The 26,925-nt window shown below is 40.1% G+C and overlaps 1 protein-coding gene and 1 long non-coding RNA gene across 11 annotated transcripts; one reads left to right on the plus strand and one right to left on the minus strand.

Annotated features, from left to right (window-relative positions):
• The first annotated feature begins 1,419 nt into the window (after nt 1-1,419).
• Nucleotides 1,420-21,926, plus strand: LOC116262118 (mechanosensitive ion channel protein 10). Of its 4 annotated transcripts, none has more exons than XM_031641216.2 (6): nt 1,420-1,545; nt 1,653-3,162; nt 3,273-3,396; nt 3,498-3,791; nt 4,202-4,404; nt 4,506-4,978. In XM_031641216.2, exons 2-6 carry the CDS (start codon nt 1,853-1,855, stop codon nt 4,771-4,773), a joined length of 2,199 nt encoding a protein of 732 aa, XP_031497076.1. In that variant the 5' UTR covers nt 1,420-1,545; nt 1,653-1,852; the 3' UTR covers nt 4,774-4,978. The 4 variants fall into 4 exon arrangements, with proteins under 4 accessions (XP_031497076.1, XP_031497075.1, XP_049936273.1 ...); XM_050080316.1 differs by lacking the exons at nt 1,420-1,545; nt 3,273-3,396; nt 3,498-3,791; nt 4,202-4,404; nt 4,506-4,978 and adding exons at nt 19,498-20,193; nt 20,304-20,427; nt 20,529-20,822; nt 21,235-21,437; nt 21,539-21,926 and having other exon boundaries at nt 1,561-2,466; XM_031641215.2 differs by having other exon boundaries at nt 1,514-3,162.
• LOC116262164 (uncharacterized) lies at nt 6,305-13,711 on the minus strand. Of its 7 annotated transcripts, XR_007574561.1 has the most exons (7): nt 13,567-13,711; nt 13,400-13,463; nt 13,193-13,233; nt 10,356-12,493; nt 8,125-8,168; nt 7,227-7,557; nt 6,307-7,141 (listed from the first exon to the last, which is right to left on the minus strand). It is a non-coding gene; the product is annotated as an uncharacterized LOC116262164 (long non-coding RNA). The 7 variants fall into 7 exon arrangements; XR_007574563.1 differs by having other exon boundaries at nt 6,306-7,141; nt 7,227-11,916; nt 12,343-12,493; XR_007574562.1 differs by having other exon boundaries at nt 6,306-7,141; nt 7,227-11,925; nt 12,089-12,493.
• Nucleotides 21,927-26,925: the final 4,999 nt, after the last annotated feature.

Below are 26,925 nucleotides of genomic sequence, written 5' to 3' on the forward strand. Positions count from 1 at the left end.
TCCTTAAGCCCTCCTACAAATGCTCCAATCAGAGCCTCGATGGGCCAACCACGCGTCATGTTTGTAAGAGCTTCAAAATTTTCCTAATATTCTACCAACGTACATGTCTGTCTAATTCTCGACAACTCAACATTGTAATCGAGGTATGCTGATGGTCCAGAAAGGGTGGTGATCTCTCTAACTAGGGTTTCCCAATTTGGTTTCCCTTAGTACGATAGCAACTAGCGATACCAGTGGATGGCTGCACCTTCAAAGTATAGGGCAATTTGATTCATCCATTGTTCTCCGATGATTCCTTGACACTCGAAGTACTGTTCTGCACGAAACACCCAACTCACAGGATTGTCTCTCGTGAACCTCGAAAATTCCATCTTCAAGGGCTTCCAGGTTGCTCCCCATGCTCCGTTTGCTGCCCAAACGTGTCCCCTTCGGTTGTCCGACTGTGTCTGATCTGAATTAGGTGAACACGGCGTACCTTGTTGGAGATTTTCCCGCAATAGAGTTGCCATCGTTTGTTGCTCAACAATCTAGGTTTCCAACTGTGCATCCAAGCATTGATCCATCATGTGCATCCACCCTTCCAGGCTGCCTATTGTCGCCCCCACTTGGTTTCAGTAGTGTTCCACTGCTAAGACCGCATCTTTTGCCGTGATCCTCTCGGCCATAGTCCTGCAGCTATCGAGCTCTGATACCTTGTTAGCCCTCACGCAGCTATCGATCTCCTCTGCGCAAAATTCTGCACTAACACCTCAATTCACTCAAATCCAGTTTCTCTAACGAAACGTAATCTTCTTTGTTAGGGTTTAATTCCCTTAATTGTGCTCAAATACATAACGTGATGGGTTTGGTTTAAGACGTGCCTAACAGGACCTGACCAGTTACATATAAGAAATACTTAAAGCTGAAAACAAAAAAGACAGAAAATAACAGAAATAAACGAAACTTGGAAACTCATTTGTTAGGTCTGCCCCTGATACGATGGTATAACTCTGCGCCTAACACAGTACTATGATGGTAGAACTCCCCATTTTCTCGACGATGATAATCCCCCAGAAAGAGTTTTACAGTTCTCATGGACGGAACTAATTGGAACAAGAAAAAGCGCTTTGACCTTAGGAGAAATGGCATCACGAAGGTGATCATGGAGGGAGGAGGGGTAAAGACTAAGGTGGATGACCTATTTCCTCGTCATTTTGCCAAACCACTTTTATTCTTTCGTCTCTTTCTCATTTTCCAAGAAAAAAAGTTGCGGCCGTCGTTCACACAGGCAATTGACAGGCCTTGGGAGCCCTCCCACAAACATGCCCTTTTGAAACTTTAATCTTTCAATTAGTTAAAGACCGGTATTCCCGCTTTTTCTGGTTACGACAAATATAAAACAATCGTTGTAGGCAGCGCTCAAGAGCACAACCCATTGCCCCGAAAGGAACTGAACGAGAGGGAAAAAGGAGATTGGAAAAAATCAGCGATAAGGAATCATTTTCTTTTGCATCATTGAATCGTTGGGATGGGAAGATCAGAGAACAGAAGGAAAGAACAATACGAGTAAAATAGTTACACATAAGCACCTTTTTTTTTTCACCTTTATTCATAGATGATTAGAGAGCAGAAAGAAAGCCATCCATTCTTATATTTTTCTTTCATTCAATCAGCGGAGGAAGTCAGAGAACATCAGGAAAGGCAACAACAGGTACCCCTTTTTCTTTCTGCACCGCTGGATCAACCAGAGACGATCAGTAGACGGAAAAACAAATAAGATCCATTCTTTTCAGTCACTACATCAGTGGAAGAAGGGGAACACCAAAAACTGTTCTCTCTTTTGTGGTGCGTTTGAAGAAAGAAAACGACGGAGATGACGACGAAGGCAGGAGGTGCAGTGGTTTTGGTGGTGGAGAAGGTGGGGGAGGAAGGTGTTGTCTCCAAACAGGGGGAAAAAAGCGGAGAAGAAGCTACAGAACAACAGATTTTGGGGTCTCCTTCCTTCTCCATATTCTCAGACTCACCACCATCTCTCGTGAATGCAAAAGGCAAAGAGGACAGCAATCCTCACGCCACTGAGCTAGGGCCCCCTCCCATCCGAACGATTTCCAGGGCGATGTTCTCGAAGCAGAAATCTCGCTTCTTTGAGATGAACCATCCCGTCGACGACACCACCGTGCTGATGCGGACCTCCCATCACAGTCAGGCTTTTCCGGCGACAGCAACGACTCCACAAGGGAGTCCAAAAAGCGCCAGGGGGGCTCCTGCCGGAGAAGAGGAGGAGGACGAAGCTTACAAGCCCGACGTGTTGGAGGAGAAAAGGAACTACAAGATTACGGCTCGGAGATTCCTCGAGTGGATGGCTTTCATACTGATAACGGCTTCCTTGATATGCAGCTTAACAGTGCCACGCTTCCAGGACTTCTCCGGTTGGGGTTTGGAGCTCTGGAAATGGTGTTTGATGGTGCTCGTCGTCCTATCCGGGAGGTTGGTCTCCGGGTGGATCGTCAGCTTGCTCGTCTTCATGATCGAGCGAAACTTCATGCTCAGGACCAGAGTGCTCTACTTCGTCTACGGCATGCGGAGGAGCGTCCAAGTCAGTATCTGGATGGGCCTGGCTCTCCTCTCGTGGACATTGCTCTTCGATCACAGCAGCAGCGGTGGACGAAAGCCTCGGCGCCACCAGTTTCTGTCATACGTTACACGGTCATTGTCGGCCATCTTGGTCGGAGCTCTGCTCTGGATGGTGAAGACACTATTGGTCAAGGCGTTAGCCTCTTCGTTCCATGTAAACGCTTATTTTGATCGGATTCAGGAGTCGGTGTTCAATCAGTACGTGTTGGCAACGCTGTCGGGGCCGCCGCTAATGGAGTTGCAGGAGAAGGTGGGCAGGTCGGAAAGTAGCGGGAAACTGAGCGTCAAGGTGGAGGGGAAGAAGGGTAAGGATGTGGATGTGATCGATGTGAAGAAGCTGCAGAGGATACAGCAAGATAAGGTCTCCGCCTGGACGATGAAGAGGCTAGCCAATGTAATTAGCAATTCAGGTTTGTCGACGATCTCAGCGACGATCGATGACTCTGTATCTAGTGAGGATGGGAAGAACGAGGGGCAGATCAATAGTGAGGCGGAGGCAAGAACTGTTGCTTACACGATTTTCAGGAATGTTGCTAGGCCCGACTCCAAGTGAGAATTTCTTCCGGAGAAATTGAACTTACTGTCTCATTCTATTATTAATTTCGTTCCATAACCTGCTCTTCTCATTACTTATGTACTCCGGCTTCTGATGATAATAGGTATATTGATGAAGAAGACCTTCTGAGATTCTTGAGCAAAGAAGACGTGCAGAAAATATTACCTCAGTTTGCTGGAGCAGCAGAGTTGGGAAAGGTTAAGAAGTCTGCTTTCAGAAAGTGGGTGGTAAGACAACCATGACAATGCAACCTCGTTCTACTTTGAACAGGCAAATGCTTCATTGAAGGTGGTTTTGATTGTGACCTAACGTGACTTATTTGCTTTAGGTTAACGCTTACCTTGAACGCAAATCCTTGGCGCATTCTCTGAATGACACTAAAACTGCAGTGAAACAACTACACAAACTCGCAAATTGCATGGTGATCTTAGTTAACTTGGTGGTATGGTTGCTGTTCATGGGATTCGCAACCAGCAAAGTGCTGCTCTTCATTTCATCCCAGCTGTTGCTGCTGGGTTTCATGTTTGGGAACACCTGCAAGATCATATTCGAGTCGATCATATTTGTGTTTGTAATGCATCCATTTGATGTTGGCGATAGGTGTGTCATTGATGGCGTGCAGGTAACAGTGAACTATTTGTACTTCCACTTTTTGTTTCTCTGCTACCTACCATATTCAGGAGTGCAGTAGGTATTTCCAGACGAAGAACTTGCTGGATGTGGTGCTGTAAATTCCCCCTTTGTTCTTGTATCTTTTGACTTTTTGATTGCTCTTTCTTCATTCCCTGCATTTGAACTATACCATACCTGGCTGATCTGAATGTGGCATGTACAAGTAAAGCTTTCGAGTTTTAACATTGAAAATCTTCATCCTGGTGAAAGGAAAGAAACATGACGGGTCTCCAGATTCTCAATTTTATGCTATGATGGGATTAGTGTTGCATTCTACTGCTGAATTTCTTCTTGGCACTCCTCTGCCATTTTTCCGTTTCAGCCTGCTATGAATTGATTCAGAATGAGAATTTTGTGCAGATGATTGTAGAAGAAATGAACATTCTGAACACAGTCTTCTTGAGATACGACAACGAGAAAATCTATTATCCGAATGCTGTGCTCATTACAAAGCCTATCAGCAATTTCTACAGGAGTCCAGATATGGGTGATTCTGTTGAGTTCTCTATTGATGTCTCTACTCCAGTAGAAACCTTAGGTGCCCTCAAAGCCAGGATTCAGATGTATAACATCAGAGCTTGCCTTTATCCTCTTCATTTAGTAGAATTCATTCCAATCCGATTTTAATCTCCCTTCTGTGTCTTTCTATTTCATTTGAATACAGGTACTTGGAAGGCAAGCCGCAACATTGGCATCCAAAGCACAGTGTGGTGGTGAAGGAGATTGAGAATATTAACAAGATGAAGATTGGTCTGTATGTGATGCACACGATGAACCATCAGAATTATGGCGAGAAAAACCTTCGTCGCTCCGATCTTGTCGTGGAGCTGAAGAAAATTTTCGAAGAGCTTGGCATCAAGTATCACTTGCTGCCTCAAGAAGTTCGTCTGGTTACACACGCATCATCAGGCGTAGGCCGCGTTTTTTATTAGATTCAAAGTCGATTAGGATCTTTGCTATGAGTGTATTTCTGTAGAGTTTATGTAGAAGCATTGTATTTTTTTTGTTTTTGTTTAGTCAAAAAAGGGAATGGTGTGACCGGTTTCTTTCCTCTCTCTTTTCTGGTTTGCATTGTTCTACGGCTTGTGATATTCATTGAACTAGAGAAACTGGGCCAGACGGGGCTTTTTGCTTTTTTCACCTTCCAATCAAAATGTGGTAAGGTTGAGCTTGACTTGACAATTAGTTGGGGAAACGTTGCTAGGGAAAGTTTAGGGCACTGGTAGTTAGAGGGAAATGGGGATTTTAAAATGTGGTGCGATATTGATCTGACCCAAGTCCAATCAAACGAGTTCTATAAAACAATTTAAGGCTGCACAGGAGCTGAGTGAAGCTTTCACTCACTGAATAAAACTTGAGCTTGGCTCGAACTACATAGAACAAGAACAAGCTTGACTTGACAATATACTATCACAAGCTCAAGCTCGACTCAATTAACTTGCTTCTTTTAAACACATTGTTCTTTTTAATTTGTTGAATCACTATATGTCAGCAATCATTGTGTGTTCGAACTCAATGTTCTTACAATTTGAACTCGTATAGTGAATTTGAGTTGAACTCAAACTAACTGTGCACCCTGAGTAAATCTTATACAGATGCAAATCAAGATGCTTAGTTTCTTTCAAATTTTAGGAAATCACGTGCAAGTCATAGTTGGTTGGCATCCCTTTGATCGGTTGCAGCGTTTTCCGGCAACACACTGCCGGACAGGATGTTACCTGCTCCGGGCTCCGGAATTGAAACCCATGACCCTAAATGGATAGCATTTATTAGCTAAGATACAAGTTAGCTGGCGATCTGAACCAAACCGGTGGCGGCAAACCGATTTGATTCCATGCTGATTCAAGACTACGGTGTGTCAGTTTTTTACTGTTGTTAAAATATTAGTTTTAGTGTTTTACCTTTTTCTCATGTGTTGATTCATTTTTTAGAAATGATTTTTACAATATTTCTGGCCAAGTCACAACTGATTCAGCGAACAAGGGAATCGAATGATTTAATTGATGGCCAGGTATTCACAAACCCAATCTTACAAACTGGTAAAATCTGGTTTTTGTTAATAAATAATATTACTTATTAGAGTTTTTTTTTGCAATATTAACAGTAATTTCGTGAGAAAAATACCTCTTGGATAAATGCCCAAGCACTTGAGTAAGAGACAAAAATCATACCTTTTAAAATTTACGTTAAAAAGCAATTTGAACAGAACCTCTTAACGTGCTTATGAACATTAATTTAATGTTTTAGATCAAATTATTTTTGTGAAAAAATTATTCATTATATTACCAAAATTTTGATGTTATAGAGTCATCTATTTTTTATTAATAAAAAACATTATTAAAGTAAAACAAATTGACTAACTTAATATATTTTTCTCACCAAATTATTCTTAGGATCATAGCTATAAAGTTCGATTGCCCAAAAAAGGCTTTAATATTTAGTTTTAATTTTTTGTCTCTTATCAAATTGGTTTGATATTTACCAACTTTCCTATACATATTCACCAATTATTAAGTTTAAACGTTTTAAATTCTTTTTTTCAAATGTCCTCTCATATCATTTTCACATGCGATTGGGCTTTCTAGTGAGTTGGGAATTGCATAGAAGGACTCGTTCTTTTGTTTTAAAACTTTGGAGGACATGCCTGAGTCTCAAAAGGTTGGTTACACCCATCTGTCAAACTACATAAAAGCTCACAAATATATCCTTGGTTGAAGCCAGCAAAATAAAGGGTCTTCTGAATGTTTTTGAAGAAGAAATTACATGGCCCAAATGGATCAAGAACAATTTTATGTGTAAAAAACAAAACTCCCCTTCTGCCCAAGAGAGGTTTCTTTCCTGTAAGTATGCTCAACACTTCTTGGTATCCATTTTAAGTTCTCTCCAACTCTGCCGTCGAGTTCTGTAATGTTTGTAGCTGCGAGTTGCAGGTACAGGCTTGAAGAAATTAAACCAGTTCTTTGCTATTAGAGGCTTCGAGCCAAACATAAAAGGTAGTACACAGTTAGGCTGGCCCAGCCCAGCCCACTACAAGTGTGCCTAGTTTCAATCCCAGCACTTACGAGGCGGACCTGCTATTTGGCCCGCGTCGAACTGGACACCAGGCCAACATCATCCAGCTCAAGGCCCAACCCGCCTGCAATTGGTTAAGCGAGCTGGGTCAGGATGAGCAAACCAAGTCTTCCTGTCTCAAGTAAAACTACCACTACCATTCGCAGTGGACTGGCCATACACTTCCTCTAACTGTTGATAATGTTTCCATTTTTGCCCCCCTTTGAATTTCCGCTGATCAGGGAATTTCTGCAGTTAGAATTATAGTCACATATGTTGTATAATGTAATTGACACGGTGATTATGCTCATACATTAAATGTTGCCCTGCTTACCTTAATGTAGTTGGCCCAAACTTCATTGTCAACTTCTACGCACTTGTTTGTTGGGTCCCAACCAAACCCACTTGTTAACAAAATTTGCTTGCACACATTGTAGTATGCTTTTGTACTCTTCAACTTGTTTTTTATTTTCTCGACTGTGAAATCTGGCCCAAACTTTTCTAACATATTCCGTTCAATTGCCTTATACGCTTTTGGCTATAAATTTTCGCCTGACTTCATGCCAGGTAGTCTTGATTGCTTAACTAGAATACTTGTAAGATACTCTAGTTGAGCATCAGTCCATATAAGACTATCATTTCTTGAGCTTGAAACTTCCATAGTACTACAACATGAAAAAAACAAAAACTAGTAATTGCAAACTCCAAAATAGAACAAAAAAAATAGAGCATATATATCCAATCATGGATCACAAAAGCAAACCAACCAAATCAGTCATGCGTGGAAGTTTTCAGTCTTATAAGGTTTGCTAACCCAATTTGTGTTATTAAGTTCGTCACTCCAATGTACGAAAAATAAACCCAATTTATTTCCCTTGACTTAACCATAGCATGAAAGTTTTCTCTATGAAAAGTGATCAACATTCCTTCTTCTTTGCCAAAAAATTATAACAAAACAAGACTAGTTTCACATTAGCCAAGAATGCAACTAAATATAACAAATATCTAACGAAGTGGCAAACATGAACAAAACAATACTAGTTTCATATCATCTCAACAAGCAAACAACATATTTCATGTCATAACATAAAATAAAAACTGAAGCTTGACATTTGTTACCACAAGCGTTAAAGAAACATAACATGGAAAAGTCATCATTTCAAAAATGCCACTATAAGAATCCATCATATCAAGTAAGGAGAGAATGAAAGATTTAAATCAGATAAACCTACGCTTTGTTGAAAAGGTATGCCTTTCCGTTGTTGCAGTGGAATGTCTGATCAAATCACATAAACAAGAACAGTTAGTCTGCGTCCCGTCCAGTTAGGGCTATGCAATCTAAGACTACTACAAGATCACCACAAGAACTTAACAACTATACAAATTCAAGCATTTCAAAAACTTACCCTCATTACTGAAATATCATAAAACGCCATAAAGTCCAGACCTTCATGATTCCGTTTTTAAGCTTAGAAAATGTACTACCAGAGACAAAAATGTGAAGGGAATGCCCCATGCACAGACTCACCACTGCTTAGTAAAATAAATTCGAACCATGAGAAAGGGATGGGCTTCCCAAGAGGACCAACCAAAGCAGAAGCTACAAGAGTTGAACTTTTGAAAGGCAAAAGATACTTGCAAACAGAAACAAATAAATTTGTCAAAAAGATATCCTAAAAAGGAAGTGAAAAGTACATCTGATGCCGACTGCTAACTTAGAAACACTAATGAAAACAATTACTAGTGTTACATCACCCCAAAATTCACTCACTCCTCTTGAGAAGGGATTAAATATCTGGAATTTGGAGTTTCAGCAAACAGAAAAGAATAACATCTTCTTCCACAAACAGAGGCCGGACGCAGGCAACAACATATTGAACTCATCTGCCTGGGTATGAGAGGAATGAAAGAGTATTCAGAAATTTTAACGTGGTTCACCTGTTAAGGCTACATTCACGATGCAGGGACACACACACGTTACTGTGGTTCCTGCTTTCCTTTTATATACTCTGTTGCTTTACAATGGATGGGGATAACCTTTTCAGTTTTAATAGACTTGATAAGGTTTACCCTTTCAGTTACATCCTTTTTACATGAGGATGGATTACATGCTAACGTGGTTCCACATTTGGTGGAGCTGATGTAACCAACTGCACGTTCATTGTGATCAGGACGAGGGTCTTTCACAGCCTCCCTCAAGTGCAACTGTATGCTTCTAAGGTTGAGCTTGACACGGAATTAATTAAATTGTGTGACAACAATGGGCTTGGTTAGGCCATCAGCAATTTGGTCCAATGATGAGAGATGCTGAACTCTGAGCAAACCTTTAGAAACTTTGTCGCGTACATAGTGAACGTCGACTTCAATGTATTTGCTTCTGGAGTGAAACGTGGAATGAACTGCAAGGTAGTTAGCGCTGATATTGTCACACCAAATGACTGGTGTGTTGACAACACTAACTTTCATCTCACTTAAGAGAGACTGAATCTAGGTTAGCTCTGTTGCGGCATTTGCTACTCCTCTGCATTCGGCCTCAGTGCTTGAGCGGGAGACAACATGTTGTTTCCTTGAACTCCATGAAACAAGGTTAGGGCCAATATAAACTGCATACCCTGAGGTGGATTTTCGGTCATCAGGAGACCCAGCCCAATCAGCATCTGTGTAGACATTAATGCTAGTGTCTTTGGATGCTTTGAACACCAATCCATACTGAATAGTATATTTAAAATACCTTAGGATTCTTTTAACCACTGTCCAATGAGATATGGAGGCTTGTGCATGAATTGGCACACTTTATTGATGCTGAAAGCGACGTCTGGTCTTGTGAGAGATAGGTATTGTAAACCACCCACAATGCTCCTATACAAGGTAGGGTCCTCGAAATCAATGTCGTCTCCAATGTGTAATTTAGAGGAGGATGACATTGGAGTAGTGGATGGTTTGCACTCATGCATTTTTGCCTTTTTTAGAAGATCCATGATGTACTTCCGTTGAGAGAGGATAGCACCTTGGGAATTATACAGAATTTCCACCCGAAGGAAAAAATGAAGCCTCCCAAGATCCCTTAAGGCAAACTACTCACCAAGAAGCTTAATAATCTTGTTAGTAAGACTTTGAGAATTGCCGGTGACAAGAATGTCGTCAACATAGACCATAATATAAACAATATTTTCACCACTATGCATGATAAATAAAGAAGGATCAGTCTTAGAGCTCGTGAATCCAAAATGAAAGAGGCTTTGACTCAGACGTTGAAACCAGGCTCGAGGGGCTTGCTTTAGCCCATATAGGGCCTTATGAAGGTGGCAGACATGTGATGGAAATTGGTGGTCGATGAAGCCGGGCGGTTGAGCCATATACACTTCCTCAAATAAGGTTCCATTAAGGAATGCATTATGGACATCAAGTTGTCTAATTATCCAATTCCCCCATAAAGCAAGTGAGATCATAGTTCGAATAGTACCTGGTTTGACGACATGGCTGAAAGTTTCAAAGAAGTCGACTCCTTCTTCTTGGTGAAACCCTTTTGTGACAAGTCTAGCTTTGTGTCGCTCAAGAGTGCCATCCGACTTGTGTTTGATGCGGTACACCCATTTGCATCCCACAATATTCATTTCCGAGGTGCGAGGCACAAGAGACCATGTTTTATTCTTGCAAAGAGCTTGAAATTCGTCTTGCATAGCAGCACGCCACTTGTTATGCTTGGTGGCTTCATTAAAATCTTTTGGTTCCTTGTCTTCGAGGAGTTTAGTCACCAAGAGACTAGAGAAAGCATAACGAGAGCCGAGAGGATGGTTTGAGTGAACCAGTTTGGGAGCGTCTCACCATAGAGTGAGGCCTTGAGGTGACCAACAGTGCCTCTTGAGGAGCAGGTTGATCTGGACTTGTTTGTGGCGAGCTAGGTGCAATAAGCGGTCCACTGTCATGAACAGGAGCAGTAGGATTTTCTGCAATGGCACTGCTTGAAGATGAGAGCCATGGAGGCACAAGAACAACTTGTGGGTGAGTTCCTGGGGCCGAAGTGTCATTAGCTGGTTTTTCAATAAAAGGAAAATTTTCTTCATTGAAAATAACATCTTTGGACACAATAATCTTGAATGAGTTAGGATCCATGCATAGATAGCCATGATGATTATCACTATAACCCATAAAAACGTGAGCATGGGATCGATAGTCAAGTTTGTTGGATCTATACGCTCTCAAGTTGGGGAAGCATAAACACCCAAAAGTTTTAAGAAACTTGTAGTTGGGTTCCTTGTTCCAAAGCATTTCAAGAGGACTTGTATTTTTTCAAGCCTGCAGCAGGCAATCGATTTATCAGAAATATTGCAGCTGAAAAGGCAAAATTCCAGAGTTGTTTTAGCACATTGCTATGAGCCATAAGAGTCAATCTAGTGTCAACGATATGCCTATGTTTGCGTTCGAAGACGTCATTCTGTTTTTGGGTGTGAGGACAGAAATAACGATGTTTAATTTCTGCCTTGGAAAAATAGTTGTCCATGCACTTGTATTCTCCTCCACCATCACTGTGGAATTTCTTAATTTTTCTTCCAAACATATTTTCAACCATTGCTTTAAACTTTTGAAAGGTCTCAAGCACTTCAGATTTATGTTTCAACAAAAACAGCCATGTAAATCTTGACCATGCATCAACAAAGATAACATAAAAACGATGTCCATAGATACTAGAAATAGTGGCTGGCCCCCATACATCTGAAAAGATGATCTCTAGAGGTTCCAATTTACTATAATCAATGCGACTAAAGGGCAACTTATGCATTTTAGCAGTTTGACAGAAAGAACAAATTTTGATATTGCAGTCCGAAAAAGGTAAATTAAAGGAACTAAGCACACGATCAACAATCTTTCTATTTGGACGTCCCAACCGGGCGTGCCATGTAGCGCGACAAGCCTTTTCTCCAATGCAAGCAACTTTTTCTTTAAAATTGTCAAAGTCAAGAGTGTAGATTCCTCCTTTAACGTGTCCTCTCAACAACTTTTGTTTGGATCTGGCATCTCTAATTCTGCACTCTCTTGCATCAAATTCAAAAACAACGTTATTATCTTCAGCAAACCGATGCACAGAGAAAAGTTTCTTGGTTATAAGAGGAACATGAAGAATATCATGCATCTTGACGTTGAAATTTCCAAGTTTAAAGGATGAACTACCAATGTGTTTAATAGCTAAACTTGTACCATTTCACACCTTGACGCCCGATTAAGCGGAATTTATTGACAAAGAGCTGATATCAGGAACAACGTGATGGGAAGCACCGGAATCAGGATACCACGAATCATTACCAGTGGTCTCAGATGTTGCAGCATTATACGCATGAGGAGGATTGGAATTAGAATTGTCTGATTGCTGGAATAATTTGCACGTCTTTGCCGAGTGCCCTATCTTTTCACATAATTGACAGACAATGTGAGAGCGTTGATCATTATAATACCTTTGATTTTGTTGATTGTTGTGGTAGTTTCCTCGTCCTCGGCCTCGTGAGCGAAATCGACCACCACGGCCTCCACGATAGTTTCCCCTTCCATAATATTGATTTTCGCTACCCATGTCCACGCTGGTTTAGTAATGGAGCACCATCAACTCTGATACCATATGAGAGGAATGAAGGAGTATTCAGAAATTTTAACGTGGTTCACCTGTTAAGGCTACATCCATGATGCAGGGACACACACACGTTACCATGGTTCCTGCTTTCCTTTTATATACTATGTTGCTTTACAATAGATGGGGATAACCTTTTCAGTTTTAATAGACTTGATAAGGTTTATCCTTTCAGTTACATCCTCTTTACATGAGGATGGATTACATGCTAACGTGGTTTCACATTTGGTAGAGCTGATGTAACCAACTGCACGTTCATTGTGATCAGGACGAGGGTCTTTTACACTGGGTACCAAGAATCACATAACCGACCAGGTCATGAACTTGGAAAATGGCATGAGACAGGTCATGACCAACCAAATAAACTTGGAAAATAGCAAACTCATGAACATAGATGAAACTAATCAAATCCAGCTTCAGAGTAACTTCTGTCTGCACTTCCAGAAACAATCTATCAACGAAGGATTAAAAAGCACTAGGTAGTACCGACACAAAGCATTCATTATTATAGCATCGAAGTAAAAACTTTTGGCACCATATTTCACTGTAGACTTCGAAAATAAAGCTCAAAATCAAAAGAAGAATACATAAAAAAGAGGGAAATGCAGGAATCGACAAACGGGAAAGGGGAAGGAGCTGATTCCAGAGCATAGGCGAAAAAGGAAGAAATTGAGATTTACCTGATAGCATTAACTGACGATGAAACAGTACTTGAACGGACCTGCAATGACATATACATACATCAGAAAACAATCCAACGAACAGATCCATAGAACGAAGGCGAGAAAGACATGTTGGTCATATTCAGATTTGCAGTGAGAAACTAAAAATCAGCAAAGATAAGAGCAATTTAGGCTGGTTAACTAGGGAAGGCGAGACGTGTCTACCTCGGAGAGTGACAAGGAGAGTGGCTGGAGCGGGAGCGTGAGAAGGCAAGAGAGACGGCAGCGGCTGCATGAGGACCTCGCGGCAACACGAAGCAAGACGCAACTGAGAAAAGGAAAGAGGAAAGAGAAGAGCAAGGGATTCAGGTGGGAAGGCGAGTGGTGCATACCTCGGAGAATGAGAGGGCGAGTGGCCGGAGTAGGCAACTGGTCGAAGCAGGAGATGAGAGTGCGAGGGAGACGACGAGGAAGAAGAGGCAGGGGCTGCGGCTCACTCGTGGCAGCAGGAAGGAAGAGGCGGTCGGGAGAGCGAGCGTGCCGTAACGGGCTGTAAAAAATTTTCCAGGTGGAAATATTTTTCCGAAAAAATATTTTCGGAATCGACCTCAACGGTCGAAAATTTTTCTCTGCGTTTGTTAAGATGAAAAAATTTTGAAATTTTGAATTTTTTTTGTGGGTGAATAGTATTTTTCTGGCGTAACAAACGCCCTTAAGGCAATCTCAGTTGCCTTATGAAGCATCTTCAGTATGATGGTAGACTAAGTGGATTGGGATGTCCAACAGATGGGATACACATATGTTCACATATATTTGGATTCATATTAATTTCACATGCTCACATTTTCAGATTCATATGCGAATAAAAGACAAGTTACATCTGAATCCAAAATCTAATATCTCAGTTTGAATCTGATCCAAATTGTAAAACGAATCTAGTTGATTTTCAAAATATACATTGATATAAGTTTTTATTTAAAACTAAATCTGATCTTATTCCAAACTCCAAATCTGAATCATGTTGGAAGTTTATGTATATCTGAATCCCATGCGATTTCTTAATTGGATATTAATCTTTTTTTTATACCTAATTTTTTCAAAACAGTTCAATCGTATATCTGATTAAGATTGGATATATTTGACATCCCCATGTATGGATCATCCAACACTTATTGTGTAATTTAAACATTAACAAATATTACTAATTAATTTATCAAAAAATGGAATCATGCAACCAATGCTGGAAATTAGGTCCCTTATGCAGATTCACGCATCTGGCCAATATTTTTTTGCACATCATTTAAAAGTTTAGGTAAGAGAATGGCAGTTAATTAGCGGCTTCTTTTCGCCTCGGCTTCTATATTGAAAAGAAAAAGGAAACGCACCCAAAAAAGTTTGCAGTCCTTGCAGGAGGTCAGGTTCGGGTAAGCGAGGGAGGAAGCAACGGCTCGTTATCCTTCCACTGCCGAGAGCGGGAGGTGCTCGCTGCTCTGTGAAGCCAGCCTCACGCCGTTTCCTCCACCCTAGAGCACACCCCACCCAGCCCTTCGACCGGACACGGAGCGCAACTCTCGGCTTGGATCAAGGACGAGCCGATCGATGCTTCACTTCCCTTCACCGATCCATGTCCAACGTGCGGTCCCACAACCCTTTGTGCCCTCGCTCGAGTTACAAGCTTCTGCTACGAAGCTCGGCGATCGAGGTGAATTGAGGTATCATTTTATGTGATATAGTTTTTGTTAAAACTTTCGATACAGGACTAAAAGTGCATTGATTTTATAATCGGCTGTTATTTCTTAAACTCCAATCTCATCCAACTGCTGAATGGGATATTAAATATTTTTGTGATTTTTTCAAAATAAAATATTATGAATCCCTAATCGGATGTTGTTTCTTTAATCCAAATCCCATCCATTTTTTTAATGGGATATTAACTTTTTTTCCTATTTTTTCAAAATAGAATATTATAAATCCTAATCCACTTGGATGTTGTTTTTTAAATCCAAATCTCATCCAATTTGTTAATGGGATTTTTTTTTTCAAAATAAAACTATTAAATTCAAATAAGATATATTAACATCTCTATCTCTAATATCTCTATCCCTCATGCTTTGGATATGATTGGATGAAAGAGAAGAGACAAAAAAAAGGATGGAAGGAAAATGGATGGGAAGGGAACAGAGAAGAAAGGAAATAAAAGGAATTCATTTTCCTCACAATATCTTCATTTTTCAAGGGATTTGAATTACATTAAAATCTTTTTTTTTTCTCTCCGTTTCATTTCCTTTCATTTGCACCCAAGCATATTTAGTAGCTCTCATTTTCTTTCTCTCTTTGTTAATTAGTCATTCAAACATAAAAAATACATTTCTTTCCATCCATGTCTATGTATCTGATTTGAATTGGATATCCAACCAAACCGATCAAAAAAATCAGTTATGAAAAAAAAAACTAATATTTGATTAAGAAATCAGATGGGATTCAGTAAATGATATCCAATCGAATTAAGATAGACATAAATATCCGATCAAATTAGACAAATATCTTATATCTGACCTATTATAGTTTGAAAATTGGCAAAATCCGTTAAAGTTTGAAAATTGGCACGGATTTATATATGAATATAAAAATCAAGTTCAAAGTGTAAAATGGGATTTCAGATTTGGATTTATATGACTTTTCTTTATTAGTATTTGAATCTGAATATAAAAAAAAAAAAAAAAACAGATGTAAGTAAGGATTTATCTGATCGATCGGTTGACATCCTACCTTGGCCACAACTTTTCAGACATTCCTGAGGATTTGGAATGGCTCTTTGATGAAGACAAGAAAAAATCGGTTGTTGAAAACAATATGCAGCTTGGTCGTTGGTTCTACCTTATCACTTATCACGAACGGAGCGGAGATAAGGTAGGGCTTGGTTCCACCTCAATTTTTTTAAAAAAAATTTATATGTAATTTTTAAAAACTTTTAATTTAATTGTTTTCTATAATTTTTTTAAAATAATATTTTTAATATTAATTAAAATTTAAAAACTTTAATTGGATGGTATCCATTTAACCTGAATAAATAATCGACCGACCATAATTTTTTTTCGTCCGTACCAAACCCACTTCACTTCACATGCCTCGCTTACCAACGAGAAAAAAGCACATTAAATGAGCTACAAGAGGCTCATCCTGCATGTTCTATGTCTATTACATGTTCTCGTTGGTTGATGATATAATATTTTTTTTTTTCTTAAGTATTGTTTTTATTAATGTCAGTTCATCAGTTTTAGATAATGACTATCCATAAGCAAATTTGATTAATCTTTACCAGTAGCCGTTTGCTCTGGACTAGTCGTATTTTTCTTAACCAAATAATTTTATCAATTCTGAACTTTCTCAGGAACCTCGACACAAGGCTCAACTTAGATGTTCGTGTCGTCAAACCCATTTTTATTTTTTTAAGTCCTACATGAGTTTGTGGTGCTTCTTCTCTTGTTTCCCTTCGCACAGTTACTGTGCTTGTTCTTTCCTTTTATTTATTTATTTATTTATTTTTACCCCTTATCAATGAATTACAAGCTTTAAACGACGACTCCAGTCAAAGAAAAAAAGAAGACGTTAAAAAGATACTATAGACTGAACTTTACACGTTTTGAATTCTTTTTTTCAAATATCCTCTCACTTCAAGTCACATTCGACTGGGCCTTCTAGTGAGTTAGAAATTGCATGGAAGGCCTCCTTCTTTTGATTTAAAACTTTGAATGACATGCCCGAGCCTCGAAATCTCACAAATATATATATCCTTTGTTGAAGCCAGCAAAATAAAGGGTTTTCTGAACGTTTTCGCAGAAAGAAAGAAGAAATGACATGGTTCACATGGATCAAGAACAATTTTATGTGTAAAAATCAAAACTCTCCGTCTGCCCAAAGAGTGGTTTCTTTCCTGTAAGTATGGTGAACACTTTTTGGCATCCATTTTAAGGTCTCTCCAACTCCGCCGTGGAGTTCTATAATGTTTGTAGCGACGAGTTGCAGGTGCAGGCTTCAAGAAATTAAACCAGTTCTTAAGCTCAACTTAAAAGGTAGCGCATAGTTAGGCGGGCTCACGTAGAGGCGAACACGAAACAAGTTGAACCCGAGTTCAGTCAACTCGAGCTTGACTTGACTAATGAAACCTTGAGCTGAAGCTTGAACTTGAGAATAGATCAATAGAAGCCGCTCGAACTCGACTCGATTAAAGCTCAACAAACTCATTTGAATATATGGACTATTACTTTTCTATAAATCAAACTAGACTCCATTGAAACTCAACAAACTTTGAGCTTAATCTCATATGGACTATTATTTTGCCATAAATCAAGCTCAACTCGATTAAAACTCGACAAACTTGAATAATCTTTTGGTAAAACTTACATAATTAATTAACACCAATATATTATTTTTTTAATTAAAAAATGAGTCAGATATTTAAAAAATCGTTATACATTATTTTCGAACACAGTCGAGCTTCTGAACCAATTGACTCATGAACTCGAGATCGACTCGTTAAGCAAATGATTCAGCTCAAACTCTTTCACGAACCCGAGCTTTAACGAGTCCAGTTTTCACCCCTCCCCCTCAATCCCAGCCCACTACAAGCGTGCCTGGTTCTGATCCGGGCACTTATGGGGCGGTCCTGTTATGCTGGGTACCAGGTCCAGCCCCCCGTGTGTAGTTGTTTAAGCGAGCTGGGTCAGGATGAGCAAACCAGGTCTTACTGTCTCAGTTGATGTCTAAAGGTTCCAGGCTGCCGAGGTCCATGCACAGTACCATGATGGTATAACTCCCCACCTTCTCGAGATGATAATCCCACAGAAAGAGTTTAACAGTTCTCATGGACGGAACTGATTGGAACAAGCAAAAGCGCGGTTAGCTTTCTGCTTTTTCCCCACGAAAACGATTCTGGTATGCACTACCTGGGAAGGTGAACAAAAGAGGAGAGATGGCATCAGGAAGGTGATCATGGAGGGGTAACGACTAGCGTGGATGACCTCTTTCCTCATCTTTTTGCCAAACGACTTTTTTTATTTCGTCCCTTTCCCTTTTTCGAAGAGAAAAAGGTTGCAGCCGTCATTCACACAGGTAATTGACAGGCCTCGGGAGTTGAATCTTTGATCGCTCCATTTAAAGACCAGTGTTCCCGCTTTTTCTGGTTACGACAAATATAACAAGAATCCTTGTAGGTAGCTCAGGAGCCCAAGCAGAAGCCATTGCCCCGAAAGAAACTGAAGGGAGAGGGAAAAAGGAGATTGGAGTCGAGACTTTGAGGAAGAGCATGTTCCACTGTAAAAAAAGGCAGCACATGAGCAGCGATAAGGAATAATTTTCTTTTGCATCATTGGATCGTTGGGATGGGAAGATCAGAGAACAGAAGGAAAGAACAATACGAGTAAAATAGTTACACAGCACCCGTCTTTTTTTTTTTTCCCACCATTATTCAGTAGTAGATGATTAGAGAGCAGGAAGAAAAGCCATCCATTCTTATATTTTTCTATCACTCAATCAGCGGAGGAAGTCAGACAACATCAGGAAAGACCAAAAACAGCTACCCCTTTTTCTTTCCGCACCGCTGGATCAACCAGAGTCGATCAGTAGACCGAAAAACAAAGAGGATCCATTCTTTTCAGTCACTATATCAGTGGAAGAAGGGGAACACCAAAAACAACGGAGATGACGACGAAGGCAGGAGATGCAGTGGTTTTGGTGGTGGAGGAGGTGGGGGAGGAAGGTATTGTCTCCAAACAGGGGAAGAAAAGCGGAGAACAACAGAGTTTGGAGTCTCCTTCCTTCTCCATATTCTCACAGTCACCACCATCTCTCGGGAATGCAAAAGGCAAAGAGGGCATCCATCCTCAGGCCCCTGAGCTTAGGCCCCCTCCCTTGCGACTGATTTCCAGGGCGACGTTCCGGAAGCAGAAATCTCGCTTCTTTGAGATGAACCATCCCGTCGACGAAACCACCGTGCTGATGCGGACCCCCCATACCAGTCAGGCTGCTCCGGCGACGGCAACGACTCCACAAAGGACTCCAAGAAGCGCCGGGGGGACTCCAAAAAGCGCCAGGGGGACTCCTGCCCTAGAAGAGGAGGACGACGAAGCTTACAAACCCGACGTGTTGGAGGAGAAAAGGAACCACAAGATTACGGCTAGGAGATTCCTCGAGTGGATGGCTTTCATACTCATAACGGCTTCCTTGATATGCAGCTTAACAGTGCCACGCTTACAGAACTTCTCCGGTTGGGGTTTGGAGCTCTGGAAATGGTGTTTGATGGTGCTCGTCGTCCTATCGGGGAGGTTGGTCTCCGGGTGGATCGTCCGCTTGCTCGTCTTCATGATCGAGCGAAACTTCATGCTCAGGACCAGACTGCTCTACTTCGTCTACGGCATGCGGAAAAGCGTCCAAGTCAGTATCTGGATGGGCCTGGCTCTCCTCTCGTGGAGATTGGTCTTCGACCACAGCAGCAACGGTGGAGGAAAGCCCCGCCGCCAACAGGTTCTGTCATACGTTACACGGTCATTGTCGGCCATCTTGGTTGGAGCTCTGCTTTGGATGGTGAAGACAATATTGGTCAAGGCGTTAGCCTCTTCTTTCCATGTAAACGCTTATTTTGATCGGATTCAGGACGCAGTGTTTCATCAATACGTGTTGGCGACGCTGGCGGGGCCGCCGCTAATGGAGTTGCAGGAGAAGGTGGGCAGGTCGGAAAGTAGCGGGAAACTGAGCGTCAGGGTGGAGGGGAAGAAGGGGAAGGATGTGGATGTGATCGATGTGAAGAAGCTGCAAAGGATACAGCAAGATAAGGTCTCCGCCTGGACGATGAAGACACTAGCCAATGTAATTAGCAATTCAGGTTTGTCGACGATCTCAGCGACGATCGATGACTCTGTATCTACTGAGGATGGGAACAACGACGGGCAGATCAATAGTGAGGCGGAGGCAAGAGCTGTTGCTTACACGATTTTCAGGAATGTTGCTAGGCCCGACTCCAAGTGAGAATTTCTTCCGGAGAAATTGAACTTTCTGTCTCATTCTATTCTAAATTTCGTTCCATAACCTGCTCTTCTCATTACTTGTGTACTCCGTCTTCTGATGATAATAGGTATATTGATGAAGAAGACCTTCTGAGATTCTTGAGCAAAGAAGATGTGCAGAAAATATTTCCTCAGTTTGCTGGAGCAGCAGAGTTGGGAAAGGTTAAGAAGTCTGCTTTCAGAAAGTGGGTGGTAAGACAACGATGACAATGCAACCTTGTTCTACTTTCAACAGACAAATGCTTCATTGAAGGTGGTTTTGATTGTGGCCTAACGTGACTTATTTGATTTAGGTTGACGCTTACCTTGAACGCAAATCCTTGGCGCATTCTCTAAATGACACTAAAACTGCAGTGAAACAACTGCACAAACTCGCAAATTGCATGGTGATCTTAGTTAACTTGGTGGTATGGTTGCTGTTCATGGGATTCGCAACCAGCAAAGTCTTGCTCTTCATTTCATCCCAGCTGTTGCTGCTGGGTTTCATGTTTGGGAACACCTGCAAGATCATATTCGAGTCGATCATATTCGTCTTTGTAATGCATCCATTTGATGTTGGCGATAGGTGTGTCATTGATGGCGTGCAGGTAACAGTGAACTATTTGTACTTCCGCTGTTTGTTTCTCTGCTACCTACCATATTCAGGAGTGCAGTAGTTATTTGCAGACAAAGAACTTATTGGTTGTGGTGCTGTAATTCCCCTTTTGTTCTTGTATCTTTTGACTTTTTGATTGCTCTCTCTTCACTCCCTGCATTTGAACTCTACCATACCTGGCTGATCTGAATGTGGCATGTACAAGTAAAGCTTTCAGAGTTTTAACAGTGAAAATCTTCATCCCGGTGAAGGGAAAGAAACATGACAGGGGTCTGCAGATTCTCAATTTTATGCTATGATGGGATTACTGTTGCATTCTACTGCTGAATTCCTTCTTGGCACTCCGCTGCCATTTTTCCGTTTCAGCCTGCTATGAACTGATTCAGAATGCGAATTTTGTGCAGATGATTGTAGAAGAAATGAACATTCTGAACACTATCTTCTTGAGATACGACAACGAGAAAATCTACTATCCGAATGCTGTGCTCATTACAAAGCCTATCAGCAATTTCTACAGGAGTCCAGATATGGGTGATTCTGTTGAGTTCTCTATTGATGTCTCTACTCCAGTAGAGACCTTAGGTGCCCTCAAAGCCAGGATTCAGATGTACAACATCAGAGCTTTCCTTTATCCTCTTCATTTACTAGAATTCATTCCAATCCTATTTTAATCTCCCTTCTGTGTCTATCTATTTCATTTGAATACAGGTACTTGGAAAGCAAGCCGCAACATTGGCATCCAAAGCACAGTGTGGTGGTGAAGGAGATTGAGAATGTTAACAAGATGAAGTGTGCTCTGTATGTGTTGCACACGATGAACCATCAGAATTTCGTCGAGAAAAACCTTCGTCGCTCCGATCTTGTCGTGGAGCTGAAGAAAATTTTTGAAGAACTTGGTATCAAGTATCACTTGCTGCCTCAAGAAGTTCGTGTGGTTACACACGCACCAGCGGACGCAGGCCGCGGTTTTTATTAGACTCAAAGTCGATTAAGGATCTTTGCTTTGAGTGTATTTCTGTTAGAATTTATGTACAAGCATCGTATTTTTTTATTTATTTAGTTAAAAAAAGGGAATGGTGTGACCAGTTTCTTTTACTCTCTCTTTTCCGGTTTGCATAGTTCAACAGATTGTGATATTGATTGAACAAGAGAATGTGGGCCAGACTCGCCTTTTTGCTTTTATCACCTTCCACTCGAAAGATATTAGGACTGCGTTGCGTTGCGTTGCGTTGCTGGGGAAATGGAGATTTTAAAATGTGGTGCGATACTGATCTGACCCAAGTCCAATCAAACGAGTTCTATAAAATAATCTAAGGCTGCACATGAGCTGAGTGAAGCTGGTCGTAGAAAACTCGAGCTGGGCTCGAACTCCATAGAACAAAGCTTGACTCGACAATATACTATCAAACTCAAGCTGGACTCAATTAACTTGCTTTTTTTAAACATGATTATTCTTTTCAATTTGTTAAATCGTTATCTTTCGGTAATCATTCTGTTTTCGAGCTATTGAGATCGAGTTCTTACAACTTGAACGAGTTGAGCTCGATTAGTTGTGCACCTAGATCATGCAAATAAAGACGCGTAGTTTCTTTCAACTTTGTTTGAAATAGTTACAAAAAATGAGTTTTTTTGAAAAAAATGTGGTAAGCTAATTGGCCGTTTAAAATTTAAAAAATAAGTTTAAAAAAACAATTAAAACAAAAACTGGGTTTTTTAACCCGTCCTTTCATGTTTTTTTTTTTCGGTTTTTTGTTTTCAGTTTCTTTTTTCATTTTTTCACTTTTTTTAATGGTAAACTGTTTTTTTTTATTTTTTATTTATTGCAACTTACTTATCTTTTGATATTTGAGTTATCAGTTGCTTACTTTTTTTTTTTTAAATTTTTTTTAATTTTTAAAAATTTACCATATTTCATTTGCATTTTGGTAATATACATGAAAAAAATCTCACTGTTGATTAAAACTTTGAGACATTATTTCTCATGAATAAAATTTAAAAGCCAACCATAAATTCATGTACGGTTGTTGGACTGTCAAATCAAGCTCACATACAAGTCATACTTGGTTGGCTTGAGTTGGCTTGAATTTTTGGAAATCACATACGAGTCATACTTGGTTGGCATCCCTTTGATCGGTTGCATCAGCGTTTTCCGGCCACACACTGCCGTCACCTTCGCCGGGCCCAGGAATTGAAACCCATGGCCATAAATGGATAGCATTTATTAGCCAAAATACAAGTTAGCCGGCGATGTGAACCAAAGATGATTCAAGACCGCCGTTTACTGTTTTTAAAATATTAGTTTTAGTGTTTCACTTTTTTCTTATACGTTAATTCATTTTTTTAAAATTTTTGTTTCAGCTGAACAAGGGAATCGATTGATTCAGTTGATGGGCAAGTCTTCACAAACCGAATCTTACAAATTGGTAAAATCTGGAATTTTGTAAATAAATAATATTAGTTATTAGAGCATTTTTTTTTTTGCAATATTAACAGTAATTTGGTGAGAAAAATAAGTCTTGGGTAAATGCCCGACCACTTGAGTAAGGGAAAAAATTATGCCTTTTAAATGTGAACCTCTTAATGTGTTTATAACCATTAATTTAATAAAAATCATGTTTTAGTTCAAACTATTTTTGTTAAAAAATTAGTCTTTATATTACCAAAATTTTGATGTTATAGAGCCATCTATCTTTATTATAGAAAAACATTATTAAAGTAAAAAAAAATTGACTAACTTAATATATTTTTCTCACCAAATTTTTCTTAGGATCACATCTATAAAGTTAGATTACCCAAAAAAAAAAACTTTAATATTTAGTTTAAATTTTTTGTCTCTTATCAAAGTGGTTTGATATTTGACAACTTTCCTATAAATAGGTCTATTTAATGCTCCCAAATGTAGGGGACTAAGATTTAAAAATTTGTCTAAAACATGCACTATATTGGTACGACGGTGATTTATAGAGGCTTTGGAGACAATTTATACTTCTTTTAGCAATAAATTTACAAATTATGCATCTGTCAACTATAACACACATACATATATATATATATATATATATATATATATATATATATATATATATATATAGAGAGAGAGAGAGAGAGAGAGAGAGAGAGAAAATGAAGAAAAAAAGAAATGAGCCTACCTGGATCGTATATAGGTTGCCTTTCATATGGTCATTACTAAGTGGATTTGTTGTTTATGTTACATATTGAAAATTTCAAATTCTCATTTTCCACACACTGGTGTTTCAAATCAATCTCATCTCTCAAATATGAGGCTACCGATCATACCATCAACAGGCGACGATGAGGCTACGGAACACACAAACAAGAACAATTAGCATTCACGATATGGCGAGGCATATTCATAACATTTTAAGTATATACGCTTCTTAGCGTTGTTGTTAAGCCATTTCCGTTAGAATTTAAGTACCTTAGCCATTGAAACAGAGAAGCTGTTGCAGATGGAGTTTTTTGCCTTTTGACCTTCCATTCAAAAAAACTTTTAAACTGCTTTGCTTGGAAATCAGATATTTTTTTGTTAAGGAAAATGATTAAAGAACGCTGACCAAATAATTGAGGAGCACGTGGAGTGTGAATAAACAAATTGTTGGTGACCACAAATACGAAAAAAAAATAAAAAAAATTTATGGGACCGTGTGGGCGACCAGACCACACATGCCCACATGTGGCTGCGACCAAGCTTGGTTGTTAGGTAGGGGGAAGTACAGATTTGAACATGCTGAGAAGCTTGAACGCAAGGTGGATCCACCCAGGTCCAACTGAACGTGTTAAATGATGCAAGACCAACACATATATTTGAATGCGGTACGTAGTTATTCTATTCAAGTTTGGACAGCAGTAAGGAAAAAAAATATGAAACATGACGACAGTTTGGTTTGATCTTCGGGTAGTTGGAATAGGCTTTGGTCTTAAAAAGAATCACATCTGATCCAAATTCAAATGCAATTTGAGTCATACTTGGCTGGCTGGCAGTGGGGCAAGTCTTTTAACTTTGGAAATCATGACCAGATCCAAATCCCAAACGCAACTAAGTCATAGTTGATTTCGAGTGCATTGGATCAAGTGGAGGCTGGTAAGCGGTCAATTTTCATTTCGAATTGTCTGAACATCAGCTTCTTGTTATACACAAGAGAGCGAATGAAGATATCGATATACAAGTTGAAGCATAGTAGAAGTGTCACCTCGATACACCAAAACGAGACTTGTTCTTTTATTTGGTGCCTTTTGAGTTGGATGTGAGCTGGCAGGAATGCAAGCTTTCTTGACGTTCTATTCTAATCTCTAGTCAAGCAGGAAAACCAGAGATGCTCCTTCTACGCACCTAACAAAGTCATAGTTAGTTGGCACCCTTGGGATTGGTAGGATCTCGTGATTGTTACTTCACTCCCTCGCTTAGTTGGGCATCTTCACCCAGACCTGGTTTGGTTTTTGTGTGTATTCAAATGAGGCCCTAAACTTAATTAATTTAACAACGATGCGTCATGCCTCGTGCAGATCCGAATGTGGATTACAATATTTAGTATTGTATCGGAAATTGGTCGCGTTCAACTTGAATGGTTCCAAAAACTATAATAATAAGAAAAATGCCATCAGATTTTCCATGCACCTGGCCAGGGGGACTCGACTTAAAATTTTTCAAGTTGGAGGATTCAATCATGAGAACCATTCTTGCAAATATATTAATAAATGTGATAGCTTTTCTAAATGCATTTATATGGTCTCCACTATAGCAGGTTAGTTGCAAGAAATTGATAAAAAAAACCATATAGCCCTACAATGAATTTTTATTATCTCCACATAAGGCTGTATGGCCCAACATCGTTTTATTGAAAGGGAAAGAAAAAAGCGTCAACGTGGAGGCCATGGCATGTGAGCAGATGCCGGTGGACCATCCTCCCCCGAAGCAACGCTGGCGGCAGACCACCGGTGACGATGGGTTGGCACGACATCCCCCAGTTATTGTTTTCTTCTTCAGAACGTAAGAGGTCTTCAGGACTGAAGAAGAAAATGGATGGGGAGGCCGTGCCTCTTCCATAGTCTCTGGTGCGCTGGCGCCGGCCTTGCCTCACCGGCGAATCGTCTGCCAACGTCAGCCTGCCGGAGATGATGGGGGCGGCAACAGCCTCCCCTTTGTTTTTCTTTTTTTTGTGGCCCAAGATACTCTACTCGAATTTCCTTTGACGGGACAGAGGCATTCCAATTATCAATCGAAGAAGATACCTGTCGACCATCAGCAATATTTCAAGAAACATTGTTCTGAATGCCACCCCAACCAGGCAACATATAATTTTACAACCAAGATTGGTGTGCTTTGTGTTTGCAAGTCCAAATGTTATCATCCTTAAGACGCTTACGTTTTAGAGTATTAACCCAAAGATCATTCCGGGCAGGAAGAGAGAGCTCAGGGCGGCTTTATTCAGCTCAACTAGGGAGTGAACACCCGCCCTTCCCTCCTTATAGGGTCTGCAAACTGGTTCCAAGTTGTATAATGATTAATGAGGTCTCCAGTTCTCTGGCCACTCATTCCAAAGAAACTTTGCCATATCCCTTTCTATATATTTTAGGACTTTGAGATTGATGGGAAGGGAAGAGATCAAATAATCAACAATGTCATTGATGACCGATTTTAAGAAACAGAGTCTCCATGCATAGGATAAAAGCTGACTTTGTTAAAAACAATAGGAAAGAACAAAAATAATACTCAAGCATATCAGCATTTTGATGCCTACGTCCACAGGAAAGGGAGCTCTCTTTTATTTCTATGATACAAGCTTAGGGAGGATGAATCCTCAATTTATAGAGTACAGGCCATACCAGATTATTGATGAAGAGAATCACACAGGATTCTTATACTAAATAGTATAACCGTTCTTTTGATGAATAAGGAAACGAAAAATATGGAAACACCAAGGATAAGGCAGCTGTTAGCTACACCTTCCTAACAGAGAAAAAATAACAGATGGAGGCAATCCCTATAATTCTGCTAACAATCTTCCCCCCAAGTTGGCAGATAGATATCAATTTATCCCAACTTGTTGATCATGTACTTATGCTTTTCTTTTTCC

This window comes from Nymphaea colorata, chromosome 10, assembly GCF_008831285.2.
Source record: "Nymphaea colorata isolate Beijing-Zhang1983 chromosome 10, ASM883128v2, whole genome shotgun sequence".
Classification (NCBI taxonomy): Eukaryota; Viridiplantae; Streptophyta; class Magnoliopsida; order Nymphaeales; family Nymphaeaceae; genus Nymphaea; species Nymphaea colorata.

Excerpts from the sequence above, each read along its gene's own strand:
- LOC116262118 (XM_031640496.2), top strand. The coding sequence starts at position 18,875 with ATGACGACGAAGGCAGGAGATGCAGTGGTTTTGGTGGTGGAGGAGGTG. Across the intron at positions 20,194-20,303 it reads GTTGCTAGGCCCGACTCCAA|GTATATTGATGAAGAAGACC; the intron begins GTGAGAATTTCT and ends TGATGATAATAG. Across the intron at positions 20,428-20,528 it reads CTGCTTTCAGAAAGTGGGTG|GTTGACGCTTACCTTGAACG; the intron begins GTAAGACAACGA and ends TATTTGATTTAG.